Source organism: Camellia sinensis, chromosome 4 (genome assembly GCF_055761805.1).
Source record: "Camellia sinensis isolate YWXY chromosome 4, ASM5576180v1, whole genome shotgun sequence".
NCBI classification, from domain to species: Eukaryota; Viridiplantae; Streptophyta; class Magnoliopsida; order Ericales; family Theaceae; genus Camellia; species Camellia sinensis.
The window spans coordinates 67594269-67612450 of NC_138964.1; the positions used below are offsets into that span (position 1 = coordinate 67594269).

The 18182-nt window shown below is 31.2% G+C and overlaps 1 protein-coding gene across 1 annotated transcript; it reads right to left on the reverse strand.

The window, feature by feature from the left end:
• Positions 1 to 6267: 6267 nt before the first annotated feature.
• On the reverse strand, positions 6268 to 17336 carry LOC114271257 (wax ester synthase/diacylglycerol acyltransferase 6). The gene is made up of 7 exons (XM_082925143.1): positions 16684 to 17336; positions 12488 to 13039; positions 10822 to 10888; positions 9651 to 9757; positions 8775 to 8984; positions 7128 to 7265; positions 6268 to 6639 (listed from the first exon to the last, which is right to left on the reverse strand). The coding sequence occupies exons 1-7, from the start codon at positions 16924 to 16926 to the stop codon at positions 6475 to 6477; spliced, it is 1482 nt and encodes a 493-aa protein (XP_082781269.1). The 5' UTR covers positions 16927 to 17336; the 3' UTR covers positions 6268 to 6474.
• Between the last annotated feature and the right edge of the window lie 846 nt (positions 17337 to 18182).

Below are 18182 nucleotides of genomic sequence, written 5' to 3' on the forward strand. Positions count from 1 at the left end.
GCTTGGAAGATTTCCGAGACACGGCTGCCCCCACCAAGAGTGAACACATATCCACTAGTGGACTTTGAGTCCTTCATATCTGATATCCAATTCGCGTCACTATATCCTTCAAGCACCGCTGGATATCGAGTATAATGCAGCCCATAATCCCGAGTGTAGCGTAAATACCTTAATGCCCGCACAATGCCCTTCCAATGAGAAGCATCAGGATTACTTGTGTATCTACTAAGCCTGCTAACCGAGTAAGCTATATCTGGCCTAGTACAACTCATCAGATACATTAAACTTCCAATTACCCGAGAATATTCTAACTGAGAGACACTCTCTTTATTATTCTTGGTAAAGTGTAGACTTAAGTCTACAGGTGTCGATGACACACTCGTATCTGATCCACTAAACTTCTCATGTATCTTATCAACATAATGAGACTGAGAAAGTACAATTCCGCCAGAGATTCTGGTAATCTTAATTCCCAGAATAACATCTGCAATGCCCATATCCTTCATGTCAAATTTAGAGTTTAACAACTTATTGGTAGTTTTGATCATTTCATCGTTACTACCTATAATGAGCATATCATCAACATATAGACACAAAATGACATAACCTTTGTTAGTGTCTTTGACATAAATACACTTGTCACATTCGTTGATTCGAAACCCATTTGACAACATTACATTGTCAAACTTCTCATGCCATTGCTTAGGCGCTTGCTTCAAACCATACAAAGATTTGACAAGTTTTACAGACTTTCTTGCTTTGTCCTGGAGCTGAAAACCCTTCAGGTTGCTCCATGTAGATTTCTTCATTCAAATCCCCATTTAAGAAAGCTGTCTTTACATCCATCTGGTGTATCTCAAGATTGCGCAAAGCTGCTATCGCAATCACTATGCGAATGGATGTTATCCTAGTTACAGGTGAGTACGTATCAAAGTAATCCAGGCCTTCTCGTTGCCTGTACCCTTTGATAACAAGCCTCGCCTTATACTTGTCAATAGACCCATCGGCCTTCGTCTTTCGTTTAAAAATCCATTTGCAGCCTAAAGGCTTACAACCTGGAGGTAATTCTACCAACTCCCAGGTGTGGTTCTGTAAGATGGAGTCAATCTCACTTTTGATCGCTTCTTTCCATAAAGGACTCTCAGAAGAAGTCACAGCTTCGTGGAAAGTTTGAGGTTCGTTCTCAACCATATAAGTCAAGAAGTCTGGACCAAAAGATTTGGATGTCCTAGCCCTTTTACTTCGTCTGGGCTCATCTAAAACCTCAATTTGATCATCACCTGGATCATCAACATGATCATCCTCACTAGCAAGCTCATCAAATTGCTCTAAAGACTTTGGAACTCTTGCATGGGTTCGGCAAGGAAAAATGTCTTCAAAGAAACATGCATTCCTCGACTCCATGATGGTATTCCTATGTATGTCTGGAATTTCAGACTTATGAACAAGAAACCGATATGTACTACTATTATGTGCATAACCAATGAATATACAATCCACAGATTTCGGGCCTATCCTAACCCATTTGGGTGTAGGAATCGCCACTTTTGCAAGACACCCCCACATTCGTAAGAATTTATACGAAGGCTTAACGCCTTTCCATAACTCATACGGCGTCTTGTCCACCTTCTTCTAGGGTACTTTATTCAGAATGTAATTTGCAGAGAGAATTGCTTCCCCCCACAAGTTCTGTGGCAATCCAGAACTTATCAACATTGCATTCATCATTTCCTTTAGCGTCCTATTCTTCCGCTCAGCAATCCCATTAGACTGAGGAGAATAAGGCACCGTGGTTTGGTGGATAATCCTAGATTGAGCACAAGTCTCAATAAACGGAGATTCATACTCACCACCACGATCACTTCTTAGAGCCTTAATCTTGCGGCCTACTTGATTCTCAACTTCATTCTTATAAAGAACAAACTTGTCAATCGCCTCATTTTTGCTTTTGAGCAAATAGACATAACAATACTTAGTGCAATCATCAACAAAAGTGATGAAGTACTTATTGCCACCACGTGATTGTATAAATTTTAAGTCACACACATCACTATGCACTAAATCCAACGGTTCTGAACTTCTTTCAATAGAATGAAACGAAGATCTTGTCAACATCGCTTCAACACAAGTTTCACACTTATGTTTCGAATTAATCTTAAAAGATGGTATGTGATCTAACTTGATTAATCTACGTAAAGATTCAAAGTTCACATGTCCTAGTCTACCATGCCACAAATTGGAAGACTCAAGCATGTAAACAGAAGAAGATGCACCTTTATTCATCTTTGGGATAACAGTCATAACATTGAGTTTAAACATACCCCCCAACATATAACCCTTACCCACATACATTCTGCTTTTGGTAAAAACGACCTTGTCGGACTTAAAAACCCTACGAAAACCATGTTTACTAAGAAGAGACCCTGAGACAAGATTTTTACGAATGTTCGGAACATACATGACTTCGTTCAAGGTCAGGTCCTTTCTTGATGTCAACTTCAAGACCACCTTTCCTTTCCCCTCAACAATCGAGGTAGCAGAGTTTCCCATAAACAACTTCTCACCGTTTGTAACCGGTTCGAAAGTTGTAAACAGTTTCTGTTCGGAGCAGATGGGCGTGTAGCCCTAGTATCAATCCACCATTCTCTTGGGTTTGAACCCACCAGATTCACCTCAGAGACAACGACAGACAAGTGCATATCATCCTCCTCATGGGAGTAAGTCTGCCATATGAGCACGAGGTTTGGTCTTGTATGGCTTCTTCTGCTTGCGGCAGTCACTAGCCCGATGCCCCTCATTACCACAGTTGTAACACTTCCCAAAGAACCGATAACCAGGTTCTTGCGGCTTGTAAGCCGACTTCTTTGCAACACCACCCCTTGGCCCCAGCTTAGAGCTCTTGTTCACAGGGGGCTTCTTCCTTATCCCAGAAGATTTGCCATGCTCAACAACATTGGCCTTTACTGAGGAGGTACTCCCTCATTTCTTTCTATTATCCTCTTCAATCCGGAGTCGGACAACCAGCTCTTCAACATACATTTCCTTACACTTGTGCTTCAAGTAATTCTTGAAATTCCTCCAACCATTGGGAAGTTTCTCAATGATCACAGCAACTTGGAATGACTCGTTCAAAGGCATCCCCTCAGCATGAATTTCATGCAAGATCACTTGGAACTCCTGGACTTGGCTTATACAGTTTTAGAATCTACCATTTTAAAATCAAGGAAACGGCCAACCACAAATTTCTTTGCCCCGGCATCCTCAGTCCTATACTTTTTGTCCAGAGATTCCCATAATTATTTTGCTGAGCTCTTGGAACAAAACACACTATAGAGTGAGTTTGCCAAGCTGTTGAACACATAGTTCCGGCAAAGATAGTCTGTCTGCTTCCATGTGTCAAGCGCCATGACTTTATGCCTGTCAGGCTCATTCTCTACCACGGCTGGAGGATCCTCACTCAGAACCTTGGCAAGGTTTAGCGTGGTCAAGTAAAACAACATCTTTTGCTGCCATCTCTTAAAGTTTTCCCCAGCAAATTTTTCTAGGCGCTCATGGTGACTAAGCGGTCCTCCCGGAACAGCCGGAGTAACACCAGGGTCGACCACAGAGGTCACAGCAGTAGGGGTTGGCAATCCAGTTGCCCTAGGGTTCAAATCCCCACTAACATTAGCAGTAGCAGCAGCATCAGTGATAGTTTCCATTTCTGAAAATTACACCAGAATATCACTTCTGTGTTTCCAGAAATTAAACTTAACCCTTAGAAAATCCCTTAGAAGAAAAATTAATTCAAAAATTAGTCTCACCTCAAAACCTAGAATCGAACATGGTCAAGAAAGTTCCCAAGAAGACTGGAGGGGTCACATCGGTCCCACTTAAAACCCAGTTAACCTTTTGACAAAACTTTTAAGAGCATGTTGACTCCTAGTCCGTGATAAACAAATTAAGAATTAAATTTTCTTAGGGATGAACTAGGTTAAAGCAAACCAGGGTCCAAAACTATTCCAAGCAATGTAAAACTATTGCTACAACAATATAAGCAAATAAAACTTGCTACTATAAATTAATAAACAAATCAATTACATCTCAAGCAAACATGCTTCAAACATTTTTGTTTTTACATCCCAAATTCTATTCATTTGGTTTTATATTTGTTTTTCGCATTGGTATCCCTACAAAGAAAGTTAGTAGCAAACCACAACAAAATACAAACAAATAATCTAAAAAATTTAATTATAATGAATAATTGAAACCATCTAGCCAACTATTAATTATATAAGTAACCAACTAATATAAGGTACCAAAACAAAATACAATTTATAACTTCAAAATTAAATTACAACTTTAAAATAAAGTTCAATACTCATGAGTCATGAATGAAATTAATTCATAATAAACATTTAAACTAATAACTCCAAATAGATAAGTCAAATTCAAAGTTAATGCACCCAATTAAATAATTCAGATTAATGCACCTAATTAAATAATTTAGATTAATGCACCTAATTAAATAATTCAGATTAATGCACCCAAATAAATAATTTAAATTAATGCACCTAATTAAATAACTCAGATTAATGTACCCAATTAGATAATTTAGATTAATGCACCCAATTAAATAATTCATATTAATGCACACAATTAGATAATTTAGATTAATCATGTACACAATTCATAAAACTATATAACTCTAAATACATTAAATTATGTAATCTAGCCTAGAAAATAATAAGCATGTAACAAATTGAGACTAGAATAGAATTAGCATGTCAAAATTGCAACATCCATAAATTATATTTTATAACCTTAAAATTCATGCAAATCATGGTAGGGAAATGATGAACCATACGCATAAAACAAGATCATACTAATACAATTAAGTATGCAAATTATAATAGAGCATTCTAATTAAACTAAGCAATTAGAGAGTACCATTGCATAATTTACAATTATTGAAATAGTGAGCAATTCCACAACAATTCCTAGTAACATTAAGCAAAACTAACCTAATAGTCTATATAAATCTATTCGATCAATTTCATAGAAAAGATATATAAAATCTATTTTAAGCTTGTTGTTCAAAATTGTGAAATTAAATAAATAGATTTATGAAGAAAACAAATTATATACCAAGAACATATGCTGATAATTACAACTAAATTTCAACAGAAATAAACAAAAAATAATAAAGGGTAAAGAGACAAAACCGAAGCCTCCACGGAAGTAGTTTCCTTAAAACAGATTTCGCCGCCTCACGAGTCGAGTGCTTGAGGAAACCCGGCGTCTGTCTCCCAGGATACGACGATCAAAACCAGTTACGGCAGAAGCACTATCTGTCTAGCTTAGCGAACAAAACAATGGCAGCACTCTCTCACAATAGGAACTATCAAGCAAACTGACTTGTAAAATGGAAGCAAAAATTTCAATATTGAAACTTGACAGGAGGGTCTCAATTTATACATGTACAGGGGAGAGAGGAAAAGCCTTCAGCCTTTAAGGCTAGTCATTAAAACACCAAGCATCCATAGCCCCTTTCCACAAAATCAAAAGTATGAATGCCCAAAGGATTCACACCCTTTAGCCAAGAAAAAAGATTTAAATACTCTTTAAAATCATATTCATGAATCTAACATCATGAAGCAATTTCTTGGCAATTTCTTATTCAAAACCCAATGATTTTTGGCTCACTTGGACTCAACACAAAAAATGGTTAGGACCCACTTTAATATTTAATTAAAGTCACCACACTTTAATATGAAATTAAAGTCCCCAAAAATCATTTTTTCCAACACTGCTTTCTGCCTCTAAACCTCCCTCAAAGATTTACAACATTTATATCTCCCTTCAAACCCTAACCAATCCCTCATTGATTAAGTTGATCCAAGGGTTCAAAACCCATCTATGATAGCCCAAAACATGCTCACCATCCATTCAAATTTTCAAATTATTACTTGTAGAAAGTACATACAATATAAATAAAAAAAAATAAAAAAATAAAAATCATGCAAAATTGCCAAATGGTGCAAGCCTCAAAGGGTTGTAGAATGGTTGTAAAACTTGCATGATCCAAATGAAGAAAGTCACATAAGTTACAATGGAAAAAATGTGGCCGGTTATAGCAGAGGTGGGGATTTTCTGCCTTAATCTATGTTATCCTCATAATCAAATCTTTGAATAACTTATTTTCTCCAAGAATTTAAAATTTTAGGGGCCTAAACACATAATTAATTATTCAAATTTTTGAAATATATTAAATAATCGAACACAATATTTTAACACAAAATATTATCTATTAGGTATGGAGAGTCCATTTCTCCAGAGTCCATACCGGAATGAAATGTTGTTCACGAGTATTGATGAAATAATTTATTTAGGACATCAAATAACTAGAGTTCTTATTATAAATAGCAACACGCATCCAGGTTCCAAATTTATTAAATAAAAGTTTAAATTGGTCCAGTCTTTCTGAAACTCTTTCTAGTCATCCTTGACGTGCTGTTTTGCGAGGACAGCTGCTTTGATGAGGTTGAGGGACTCTTCAAGATCATCACATATTTGGTGAGGATCAGGAATGGTTTCTTCTTCTGCTGATATTATGAAGATCAATTTGTTGACATAACTTACGGCATGAATCATCAACGCCTGCAACAGATGTAATTGTCAGCTTAATTAATCCAAACACCCATTACTATATTACAGTAATTGTCTCTTAAATTTGCAATTTATTATATTTTCACTTTAATTCTCAAAGCATGTGATCCATTATATTTGACTTTCGTCAACTTCATTCAAAATAAATAAGGGGAGGGTTATTTTTGTAATTTTATCTTTATTATTTTAATTTTGTTGTATTTTTTTTTTATAACATTTTTGAAAAGTCACCATCTCGTGTTATTTTTGAACCGCTATGAAACCAGGAACTAAACTGTAACAAATTGCATTTTTGTAGAGCAAAGTAGAAAATTTAAGAAATTGGAGACTAAAGAATAACAGATCGTATATTTTAGAAGTCAATATTATAATTTATAACTAAGGCATATATATACCAGTACCATTTCAAACATATTTACTAAATTTATGTCAATTTAGTTTTATTTCAAACTAATTTCGTTTCAAGGGTGGATACTTACATTGGGTTGGCCATAACAAGTTGGAGCATAATAGGAAATTTCATGGCCACAAAATGCAATTTCATCTCCAGTTCCAGGTACATTGGAGAACCATAGTGTCGTATTTGAGAAAACTTTGTAGTTAAGATATCCTGCAACCTATTCATGATTAAACAAAAAACAGATACAAATTAGTAATTTATAATAATCACTCATACAAGGTTTTCTATATATCGCCAATTAATTTTTGTTAGTTTTCACCTCTTCTGCGAATATATAACATATGCCATAGATAAAATGTAGGACCATCACACTGAGGTGGGGCTTAGCAATTAAGTTTTTTATTTTATTTTATTTATTTATTTATTTTTCTTTTTAATCTAAGAAAGGTTTGATAAATGCTAAAAATTTAAATTTTTGATAGTGAAAAAGTTGACTTGATCCTTCATTATTATGATTTTTTTTGTCTATTGTTAGGTTTTTTAGCCGAATAAAAGGACTTTTTGTGCCAAATAGGAAAATTTAGGTTGTCCGCATTCTTTTTCGAGTCCTACGTTACGTGTGGGACATTTATTGTGTGGATATGCTTAGAGAAGACAAAAATTAGTGATATTCCTGAAGTGAAAAATATAATTTTTTTTGGATTTATTTTTCATTTGAACTAAAATAGAAATTTATTTTGGTAAATTATAGTGACCACAAGTCCCATTAATTATTTTTACTATGGCGGATTCTTCATCTACAAAATTTTTATTACACAAATATACATGAGAATTGAAATAAAGTAGTGAAATAAATCCGGTTATAAATAATATTTATATATATAATCATTTTAACCGGTTTTTTAAAACGATAGTGTCAAGACATTATTTTTTTTAATGAAATGAGAAATTTAAAACATTTATGACAAATAGGTGATGAATATGATAAGTTGTCAATTTTATTTTATTTTTTATAAAATGTTTTTTTTTTTTTTTTAATAACATCATTGTCAAAAATTTATGAAGTTGTCACTGGCAATGATAAAATACATATTTAAGTATATAAGAGATGATAACATTATTTTCTATCAATATGACTAACAGATAACTAACAGTAAGAGGACAAAAGATTATGTGAATTTAACCTAAAAAGAGCACAGGACATTTATGCTAAATTTTTAGAACTTGTATTTTTTATGAGATATATTGGAGTGATAATTTACACAATATTTTTTCTTTAAAAAGGTTTTTTTTTTTTTTTTTGGGGGGGGGATAAATTATACTTTACCCTTTCATATTTGGTTATTTTCTTACTTTGGCTTTTAAAGTTTTTGTTCTTACACTTCAGCGCTTAATGTTTTAAAAAAAATTCAATTAACTTCAAAAACTAACTTATGTTCAAAATTAAATAGAAAATAACACATCGACAACCATGTGACATAAAAATATATAATTATATAACTCACATTTCTTACATAAATCCAAATCTTAATATAATAATACAATTTTTATATCATGTGGCAGTGAACGTTGCATTTTTTGCTTAATTTTAAATATAATTTTATTTTAGAAGTAAATTGAAAAAATTTTAAATATAAAGGGCCAAAATAAAAAATAAAAATTTAAAAATGAAAATGAAAAACAGCCAAATATAAAAGGGACAGTGTCTGTAGCATGAATTACATACCTTATTGCCAAAAAACTTGATAAGGTTGGTTGTGAGGAATGCCACCCAAAAGGGCTCAAGAGAGGACTTTTTTCGGTCGATGGCAACCTTTGCTTCACGAACGTAATCTAAGGGGTCATCTCGAAATCCGATGGTGAATGGAAAAACAACATATCCAATGTTATTGCCCCATCTCACTGGATTCCCCTTCTCCATCATATCAGAAAAAGCCTATATGTTAAAAAAGCAAAAAAGAAATCAAATTTATGTTAGTGTTTTGAATAAAAATTTGATTTTTTTTTGAAAACGCAATAAAAATAAAAATCATGATCAATCTTATTTATCAAAACAAACCAGTTATTGGTGTTTGGGGTTTGTTTTTTTTCATTGGTATTTTAAAAAAAAAAAAAAAAAATTGGAGTGACCTTTTTTGTTAATTTTTTTTTTAAAAGCTTCTACACTTTTGAATTTTACTCTTAGACAGATGAGAAAAATATTTTTTTTACATAAGAATTAAAAAAAAAAGTCCAAAAAAGTTTTAAAAAAATCCCGAAACAATTAAAAAGGCCTGAATTTTTAATTTTTTTTAAAAAAATTCATCTACAAAAAAAAGACCTGAAAAATACATAATTTTAAAAAAATTAAAAAACAAAGAATAAATAAATAAATTTTTAATTGCATGCCAAACCACACTAAATGATTGAAAAATATTACTGATCTCAAAAATTCTATAAAATATTTTACCAAATATCTCACATAAATATAAGATCTACATCATGTGAGTCTCATATTCATACGAGACATTTAATAAAAATTTTAATCTTTAACATTATCCTAAATGATTTGTACAGTATAATCGATTGAAGCAAGAAATTGGAAAGTTCGAGGAGCACGCACTTTGATGCCCCCAAATGGTCGTAAGTTGACGTAAAATATTGCTCTAAGGCGGATATTTTTCGGAAGATAATTTTTCTCCTCACTTGGTTCTTTGTCAATAAGTTCACCTGTCATGATAGAAAAATTATCATGAATTGGAAAGTTAGGGGAGCACGCACTCACTTTTAAATTGTCCTCTTCAATGTGTATATATAATTTAAAAAATTACAAATCAGTGAAATAATTAAAATATGTACATATAGTGAATGCACACAGTAAATTTTATTTGTACATATAGAACCAACGTGTTTACAAATATATTTGGAGTCACTGGTGTCCTTTGTAGGAATAAGGATTTATTATTGAAAAAATTGGTGAAAATTTTAATTTAAAGAGGGTATAATGTATTAGATCTAAGATAAAATCTTATTTGCTGATAAAGACATGTCGGAAAAATTGTTGTAGCCAGAAAAGTCACCTGAAAAGTCAGTGGCGGCCGACGGCAACTAATGGTGGTAGTAAGGTAAAGAAATGTGTGATATTTAACAGATAGGGTGTTGAATGAGTGACATGTGTCATATTTCAATAGATAGGTAGTTTTTTGAATTTCAATACATAGACAAATTAGGTTATTTCAAGAGATAGGGTGATTTTAAAAAATAGACAGATAGGTTAATTTTAACAAATAATTGTCATTTTGAACAAATTGTGTCATTTTAGCCCAAATAGATTGGAGCTCGGGCCTAATGGCCTAAAAAATTAAGAAATAGATTTATGGACTGAGTGTCTTTTATTATTGTGTTAATTACCTTTATCAAATGTGTACACCAAAATTTTATTTTCTTCCCTTTATTTTTAATTGTGATAATCAAAAATTAAGTTGCTCTGTTCATTCACCTTTAAAGAGGCTAATAGTGAAGGAGCCGGCCAAAATAAGATTTTGGCAAAAATATAAAGATTAAAATAAGATTTAAGAAAAGTATTAGAGTGTCAATGACGTGAGAAAAATATTATGTATGGCTCAGAGAATAAGTTTCGTTGTTAACATCAAAATTTAAAGATTTGACAGTCATAATTGAAAATAAAATGTTCAAAGTAAATTTTGACAAAAATACAAGAATTGTAACTGTAATTAATTTGTTATTATTATTTTTCATGCATTTAATGTAATTTGAAAATAAAAGAAGCTCACCATATCTCCTGTTTAGGTATTTAGTTAACCCAGCTTCTGAGACCCCAAGCACGACATCATTAATGGTCTGTGAAGCCAAAGCAAAACAAGCAATTTTTTACTTATCAAAAAAAAAAAAATTAAAAAAAAAAAACAAGCAATTTTAGCATTACAAGCAACAGGTTTATAAACATGTACATTCCTAAAAGTATAATCTAATTTCTTTTGGGGTTAATTACACTTTTCATTTTTACAAATTGACTTAAATTTTATTTTAACATTCATAATTTTAATTTGAACAATTTGGACCTTATACTTTAACTCTAGTTTCAATTTGTTCCTTCCATCTAAAATGGAAGTTTTTTTTTTTTTTGATGAGCAAAGAAAGTTTTATTAATTGAAGAAGTAAACAGAGTAGGGGGAACAAAACACCAAGAGGCTTAGTGTATGTTTGGAGAGAAACCAAACTTACACACAGCCTTCTGCAAACCTATACAAAACCTACTGATATTTCTCCTACCCAACCATGAAAGCCAAGCATGACAGATGGAAACAAATTCTGCAGAACAGATGGGGGATCCACCAGACATCCAATAGATATCAGCAGAGATGTGAGAATGAGCATGTGCACCATAATGACCACACAGCAGCATGACACTCCAGAGCAGTGAACCTTGGCCAGCAGAGATACAACCAATACCCAAAGCAGAGACAATTTTGAAACACTTGTCAATTTTTAAGGTTTCAATTTAGTTCTTCCGTCTAAATTGGAAATTAAAATTAAGAATTTAGTACACTTGTCAATTTTCTATAACGTATGCATAGACAAAATTAACAAAAAATTTAGACAGAAGAACTAAATTGAAACTAGACTTAACTTTACAGACCAATTTGTTCAAATTGAAAGAATAGAGATTAAAATAAAATTTGAATCAAACTATAAAAAGTATAATTAATTCTTTTTTAAAAATAAATAAATAAATAATTAGTGGGTACATTATTCATAAAATAATTTTGTTAGGACTGGATTTCTCTAAAGTTCAAAATTTGAACTTGACCGTTATATTAGGATCCATGGGGCCTATCATGGGTTATATTTCGATTATCCGAGAAGTTCATTTTGTAGAATCTACTGTCTTATCATTCATTGAAAAAATTAGGTCTATAAAATAATTGTACCATTTTCATTTTATCGCATGTCTTTAAAAAAATGAACCACAAATATGCTTTCGGAAATAGATCATCCATTTTTATTGAAGACAAATGTAACAAAATGAAAATTATTTGATTACCAAATAGACCTAATTTTTTTCCATAAATAATATATACGAAAGATTTTACAAAATAAATAGTTCGAATAATCAAAATATAACTCACGGTAAACCTTACACACCTAAAATAAAGGTTAAGGTCGGTTTTTAACTTGAAAGAATCCATGTCATTTTTAGTTAATATGTATTCAAGTTGAAAAGATTCTATATGGTGCAATAAAAAATATATAATTTTTTAAAATATATGATATATTTTTAAAAATTATACTTATCATTTATTTTATTTTTAAAAAAAAAATTAACATGAAGAGATCATGAGATTAATTGATATAAACACATCAAACAATCATACTAGAAAAATTTTTGAAAAAAAAAAAAAAAAAGCCAAATCAAATGACATATGCAGCAAAACTTACAACGTTCATGGCATTCTTGATCAACTTTACATCATCTAAGTTGACATTGCGTACGATGATACGCCGACCATTCTTCTCAACACGCTTTGAAGCTTTTATGGGTGTTTCTGTATCCTTCAAAAACAACGAAGTCGCCACATACAACAAAACTCCAATGATTGTGTTCCAAACTAGCTGCAAAACCGACCAAAACCCAGATTTTTTAATCAATGATGAATTCTTCATTACTGGGATGCTCGGTAAGGCCTCGGGATCGGAAACTTTCCGAGAACAGGCAAGCAAGAGAGCCATGAGAGACGTGCCATCGCCAATGGAGTGGTGGACACGGTACACGATCACGCCTTCGGAGTCGGAGGTTTTGATGTCAAGGATGTGGAGGTCCCATAGAGGCTTTGTTTTGTCTACGTCACTTTTTGTTAAGTTGCATATGTAGTCCTCCACAAACTTGTCTGGTGAGTCCATGTTTTGGTCCAGCTTTGGGACTACAACATGATCATCCACATTCAATTCTGTTGCTTTCCATTTCAGCTTTCCACTTTCTTTGTCAAATACCTGCAAAATTAACATTTAGAGTTTTATTGGTGAAAATATCTATGACAATCTCATTAGGTCTAAGGATTAATTTTTTTGGCTCACGAGGATATACGTGAAAAAGTCTCCAAAACAAGTTGTCACAAAATTGGTTAGAAAAGTTTCTGGCGACGACTAGTGGCGGTTAAGTGAATAATAGATGGCATTAGACAAATAATTGAAACAATAAGTGACTTGTGTACTCATAGATGACATTTAAATTAATAAATAGACAAATAAATGATGTGCATTAATAAGTGACATGTTGACCAATACGCAAATATTGACTTATAAACATATGGTAAAATTTTGGCATATAAATGTCTTTTTCATTCCAAAAGATTAAAGTTAGGATATATTAGCCCAAAAATTTCAAAAATAAAAATGCTAGATATAATTATATTTTTTACCTTATTTTCTCACTCCAAACAGACAAGTGAATAGGTTTTATATACTTTTATAAATGTAAGCCACATTACTTTATACTTGAGAATGCAAAAATAATACAAGTAATAAGTTATGTATACTATTATTCTTTTAAAAATAAACTTCTTGCGTGAATGTCCTAACATTTGGAGTTGGTAGTGTGATTGTTAAAGAGGAAAATTCAGTTTAGGTTAAAATTAAAAAATATATATAATTATAAGTATGTGATAAATTTTACAATATTAATTATTAAAACTCTTGAAACAATAAAGGCCTGTTTGATAAAATTCATGTTTATAGTTTTTTAATTGTATTTATAATAACTTTGAAAATTGTGAATATAAATTTTTTTGTTGTTTGAATCTTTTTAGAAAAAAATTCTAAACACTTTATAAACTTTACTAAATTTTTGTAAACACAAATTTGATTTACTTATTTAAATATAAATAAATAAATAAATAATAAAAAACAAATTATTATTTCCTTCTTCTCCCATCACTCATCACCACCCACGGCCACCACCACCATTGTTGTTCAGTGGTGGTCACCTCATCTTATGGTCTGCAATCATCTTTCGCTACATCCTTGACAATGACCTTGGGCCACTACCTCCTGAAATTACCTTCAGCCATCACCTTTGGTGATTAGTATCCACTGTCAAAGTATCATTTCCAATTATGGACAATTCCAACGATTATTTTCAACAATAATGTTAAGCGGTCCAAAATTTTATGTTTTGAATAATTCAAATGTTTCAAAATAACGTTATTTTGATACATTCAAACTATACAAATTTAAATTACCAAACATTTTCCTATCTCTAATCATTAACATCTATCCTCCACCACCACTTCCAGCCAAAACCATCTCTGACAGTCACAATCACTTTTTGCCAACCACTTCTCTCACTTCTTTCAAATTAAGTTTTTAAAATACATGTTTGTCAAACATGTGTTTTATTTTTAATTTTATAAAAAACAATAAACATAAATATTTTTTATTTTGTTTATAAAAAAAATAGTGAACTCTAAATTTTAAATGCCATCAAACAACACCTAAATATAGCATCCCTCTTCTCATTAAAAAAAATAATAATAATATGCACTTTGTTACAAGTTTTACTTCATTTGTTGCGGTGGTAAAAAATTACATTTTTTTGTATGTATGGTATAAATTCATTTATATGTTTGGTACAACTCTTCTTGTTTGTCAGAATTGCATAAAAAAAAATAAAAAATTCTCATTTGTAGTGTAATTATATTGTTACTGTCCCATCTATTTACAATCCCTTAAAAAATATATACAAGTCTACTTTTTGGAACCACTTTATGGATCCAGTGATGTGTTAAAAGAAGATGATTGATTAATAATTATCAATCAATCATCTTCTTAACACATCACTAGATTTAAAATGTGGATCTAACTTTTGGGTCTAAATGGCAATACTTTCCCCTTTTGTATTCCCTTATAAAAGGAAGATAATCTTGTATTTCAGTACACACTCAAAAAGATGTGTACTATATGTAAATTATGACATTTGTGAATTTGATTATTATAAATGTAATAACTCAATATTATGAGATTTATAACCAAAAACAAATTGAGTTATATGCTATATAAGCCATAATCAAGATAACAACAATGATTTATCCCACTAAATTTAGAGCACTAATTGACCACTAATGAGGTGGAAATTCAAAAAAGAAAAAAAAAAAAAAAACTTAAGGCCAAAATATCACATCAATAAGTGGGATCCACTCTCTAGAGCTCCATTAGAGCTCCCAAACATTTTTCTCAAGATAATGTAATAATCAATATCACAATAAATCATAACAAAAAAATATCAAAAGTGCTAATTAAAGATGCATACAGTGCCCAACCAAAACATAGAATTTCCTTCTTTGCCTTTTGGGTAGTGGCATAATACGAAAAAATAGTAAAATAAACCTATGGCAAAATTGCATTTTAACACCATTATTATATTAATTTTAAATTTTATACTAATAGTCAGGTGCAATGTATGAGGAAGGCCCGTGCGATAGGAACCTTCATGCCCTGACTAAGATTTTCATGTACTATAAAGAATAACCTATGCAATAATTATAAGTACGTGTCTATTGATAAATTTCAAAACATAAAATATAGGGTAAATTATAAATATATTTTTTGAGATTTGATTAAAATACAATTTATCTCCAGTGGTTTTGGAAATACATCCCACCTCCTGAATTTTCTAATTTCATAATAAATAGTCATTTTTATTAATATATAATCAAGTTAATCAATAATTTTTAATAATGTCATAAATTTATTTCAATTAATAATTTAGATAATTTTATTATTGTATAGGATTGTAGTTAAGAATTTCATTTTTTTAGTTAATTCTGTTAAATAAAAATTTTTAACAATGACTATTTATAATTTTTTAAACCATAAAAAACAATTTATATTTTGAACAAATCTCAGGAGGTGTATTTGTAATTTATTCTAAAATATATGATTGTCTAACTAACTGGGTTTTAGGGTGCCAAAAACTCTACACCTCACTTAGAAAATTAAGAGCTCGTTCGGAATGAAGATTTGGTCCAAAATAGTCATATAAGATAAAATATGTTATTTTAGTTAAATAGGATAAAATATCTTATTTAACCTATAATTATTTTATTTTTTTCTCATAAAAATCAAAAAAAATCAAAAAAATATCCAAAATAAAACTTTTAATCCCAAATTAAAATAGCTAAAAAGCCCATAAATAAAAAAAACTAGCTCACATCCTAAACGAGCTTCAGACTTTAAGATAGAGTTTGATTATTAAAATGAAATTTGAAATAAAATAATTATTGGTACGTACTTCCAAGTTTGATTCAAAATATATATATACACATTTTAATTTGAAATATCATTTACAAATTTAAGATGATGAGTATTCATGTCAATGAATAATCATTTCAATTACGTCTAAAATCATTCCAGTTAACCAAACGTTAAATCTCTATAAAAAATAAAAATAAAATTAATATTTCATCCTCTCCAATACTCTATTCATCCAGCTATCATCCAGTAGATAATTCAAAAGTTTTAATTAGTGATCTCAACAGTTAATCATTGACACTAATTAAAATCTTTGGATCAATAGTTAGATGATAACTGAAGGAAGAAAGTACATATTGGAGAAAATTCCTCTTTGACTTATTTCATACCTGTAAACTGGAGAAGCGAGGGTGCTGGAGCAAACCATTAATTAATTTGGGTTTTGCTTCCTCTGGGTTGATTTTGGTTTTGGAGCCAAAGATACCTATGACATAGAGATTGGAACCAGGTTCATGAAACACATGAGCCAAGGGACTCAACGGTTGTCCGTCGTCGTTGTTGATGATCGAACGTTTTCCATTTCTGCTGGTTTGAATAGGTTTGAGAGGTTTGTGACCTTGAATTTCATCCATGGTGATTGGTTTTGAATGTTTGAAAGATATGCAACAAGTGAACCCAACTACTGTGGAGCTGGTTTCTATTGTTGCCAATTGTGTTGGTTTATATAAAGATTATTCATACACTGTGGCCTCAATTATTTCTTGGTAAATTTAAACGTTGCGTCATTGTGACATCAAGAGAAGTAGAAAAAATGGAAAAAGAAAAGTAAACGTAAAAATTTACATGATTGATTGGAAATATGTTTGCTACAAAATGGGATCATGTGATCATGTCTTGTTTTATCTCCTACCCTTATCGCTAGTCGGTGGCCCTGCAGGCACATTCTGTTTTTTCATATGGACATGCAAAATTATTGTCCCGGTTAGAAAAAATATATAAAAAATTGTATTGAAATACATGAAAGTATTTTAGAATAATAAAGAGTGTATTGAGATTCAAAATCTCATGGTATTTAATATTACCTGTTAATAACCCTTAAGGCTGTCCTTAGTAAGATTTTTTTTTTTTAAATATAAGAGAAGATAATTTTACTATGCGAAATATTAAATGTATAATATTGTCACAAAAATATGTAATATTAGGACAAAATACGCAATTTCATTTATGAATCACAAATTATTATAATTTTATAGCAAAAATATGTAAAATTTATGACAAAAATGCATAACATGAATCACAAAAATACGTAGCCAGGATGCATATTGTTCTTCTTATATTGTTTAGATTTTTGTACTGATTTTTATTTAATCTTTTACTAAAAAAATATGTATAACATATACTATAAAAATACATGATAAGGGTGCATATGATTTTATGATTTTCTTTAGATTTTTTTTTAATGATTTTTTTTTCAATTTTTTATGTATAAAATACCCTAAATATCATTGTGAAGAAAATCAAGAAATAATTGTTTGTTTAAATCCATTTAATGTTATGTTTTTTTTGGCCCTGTCCATTGGTAATTTGAACAATAAAAAACATTATTTATATTTTTACACGAGTTGGGTTCCAACAATAGGGGCATGAGTATTTGAAAGGGTAGGAGCATAGACCTAAATATCGGCCGGTACGTATCGTATTGGTCGATTCCTACCGGAAAATTAGAGCGTTGATTCGGATATGGATTGGTATACCGGTGAGAATGAAATTTGCAGTCGTAGCGTCCGAGTCTCGGTATGTAGCAATCTAAATTTGATACATAGGGCGACACAATCAAATATAGTTTCATAGTCGCCGGTACGAATGAATCAGCGCAGAGAACCTGCAA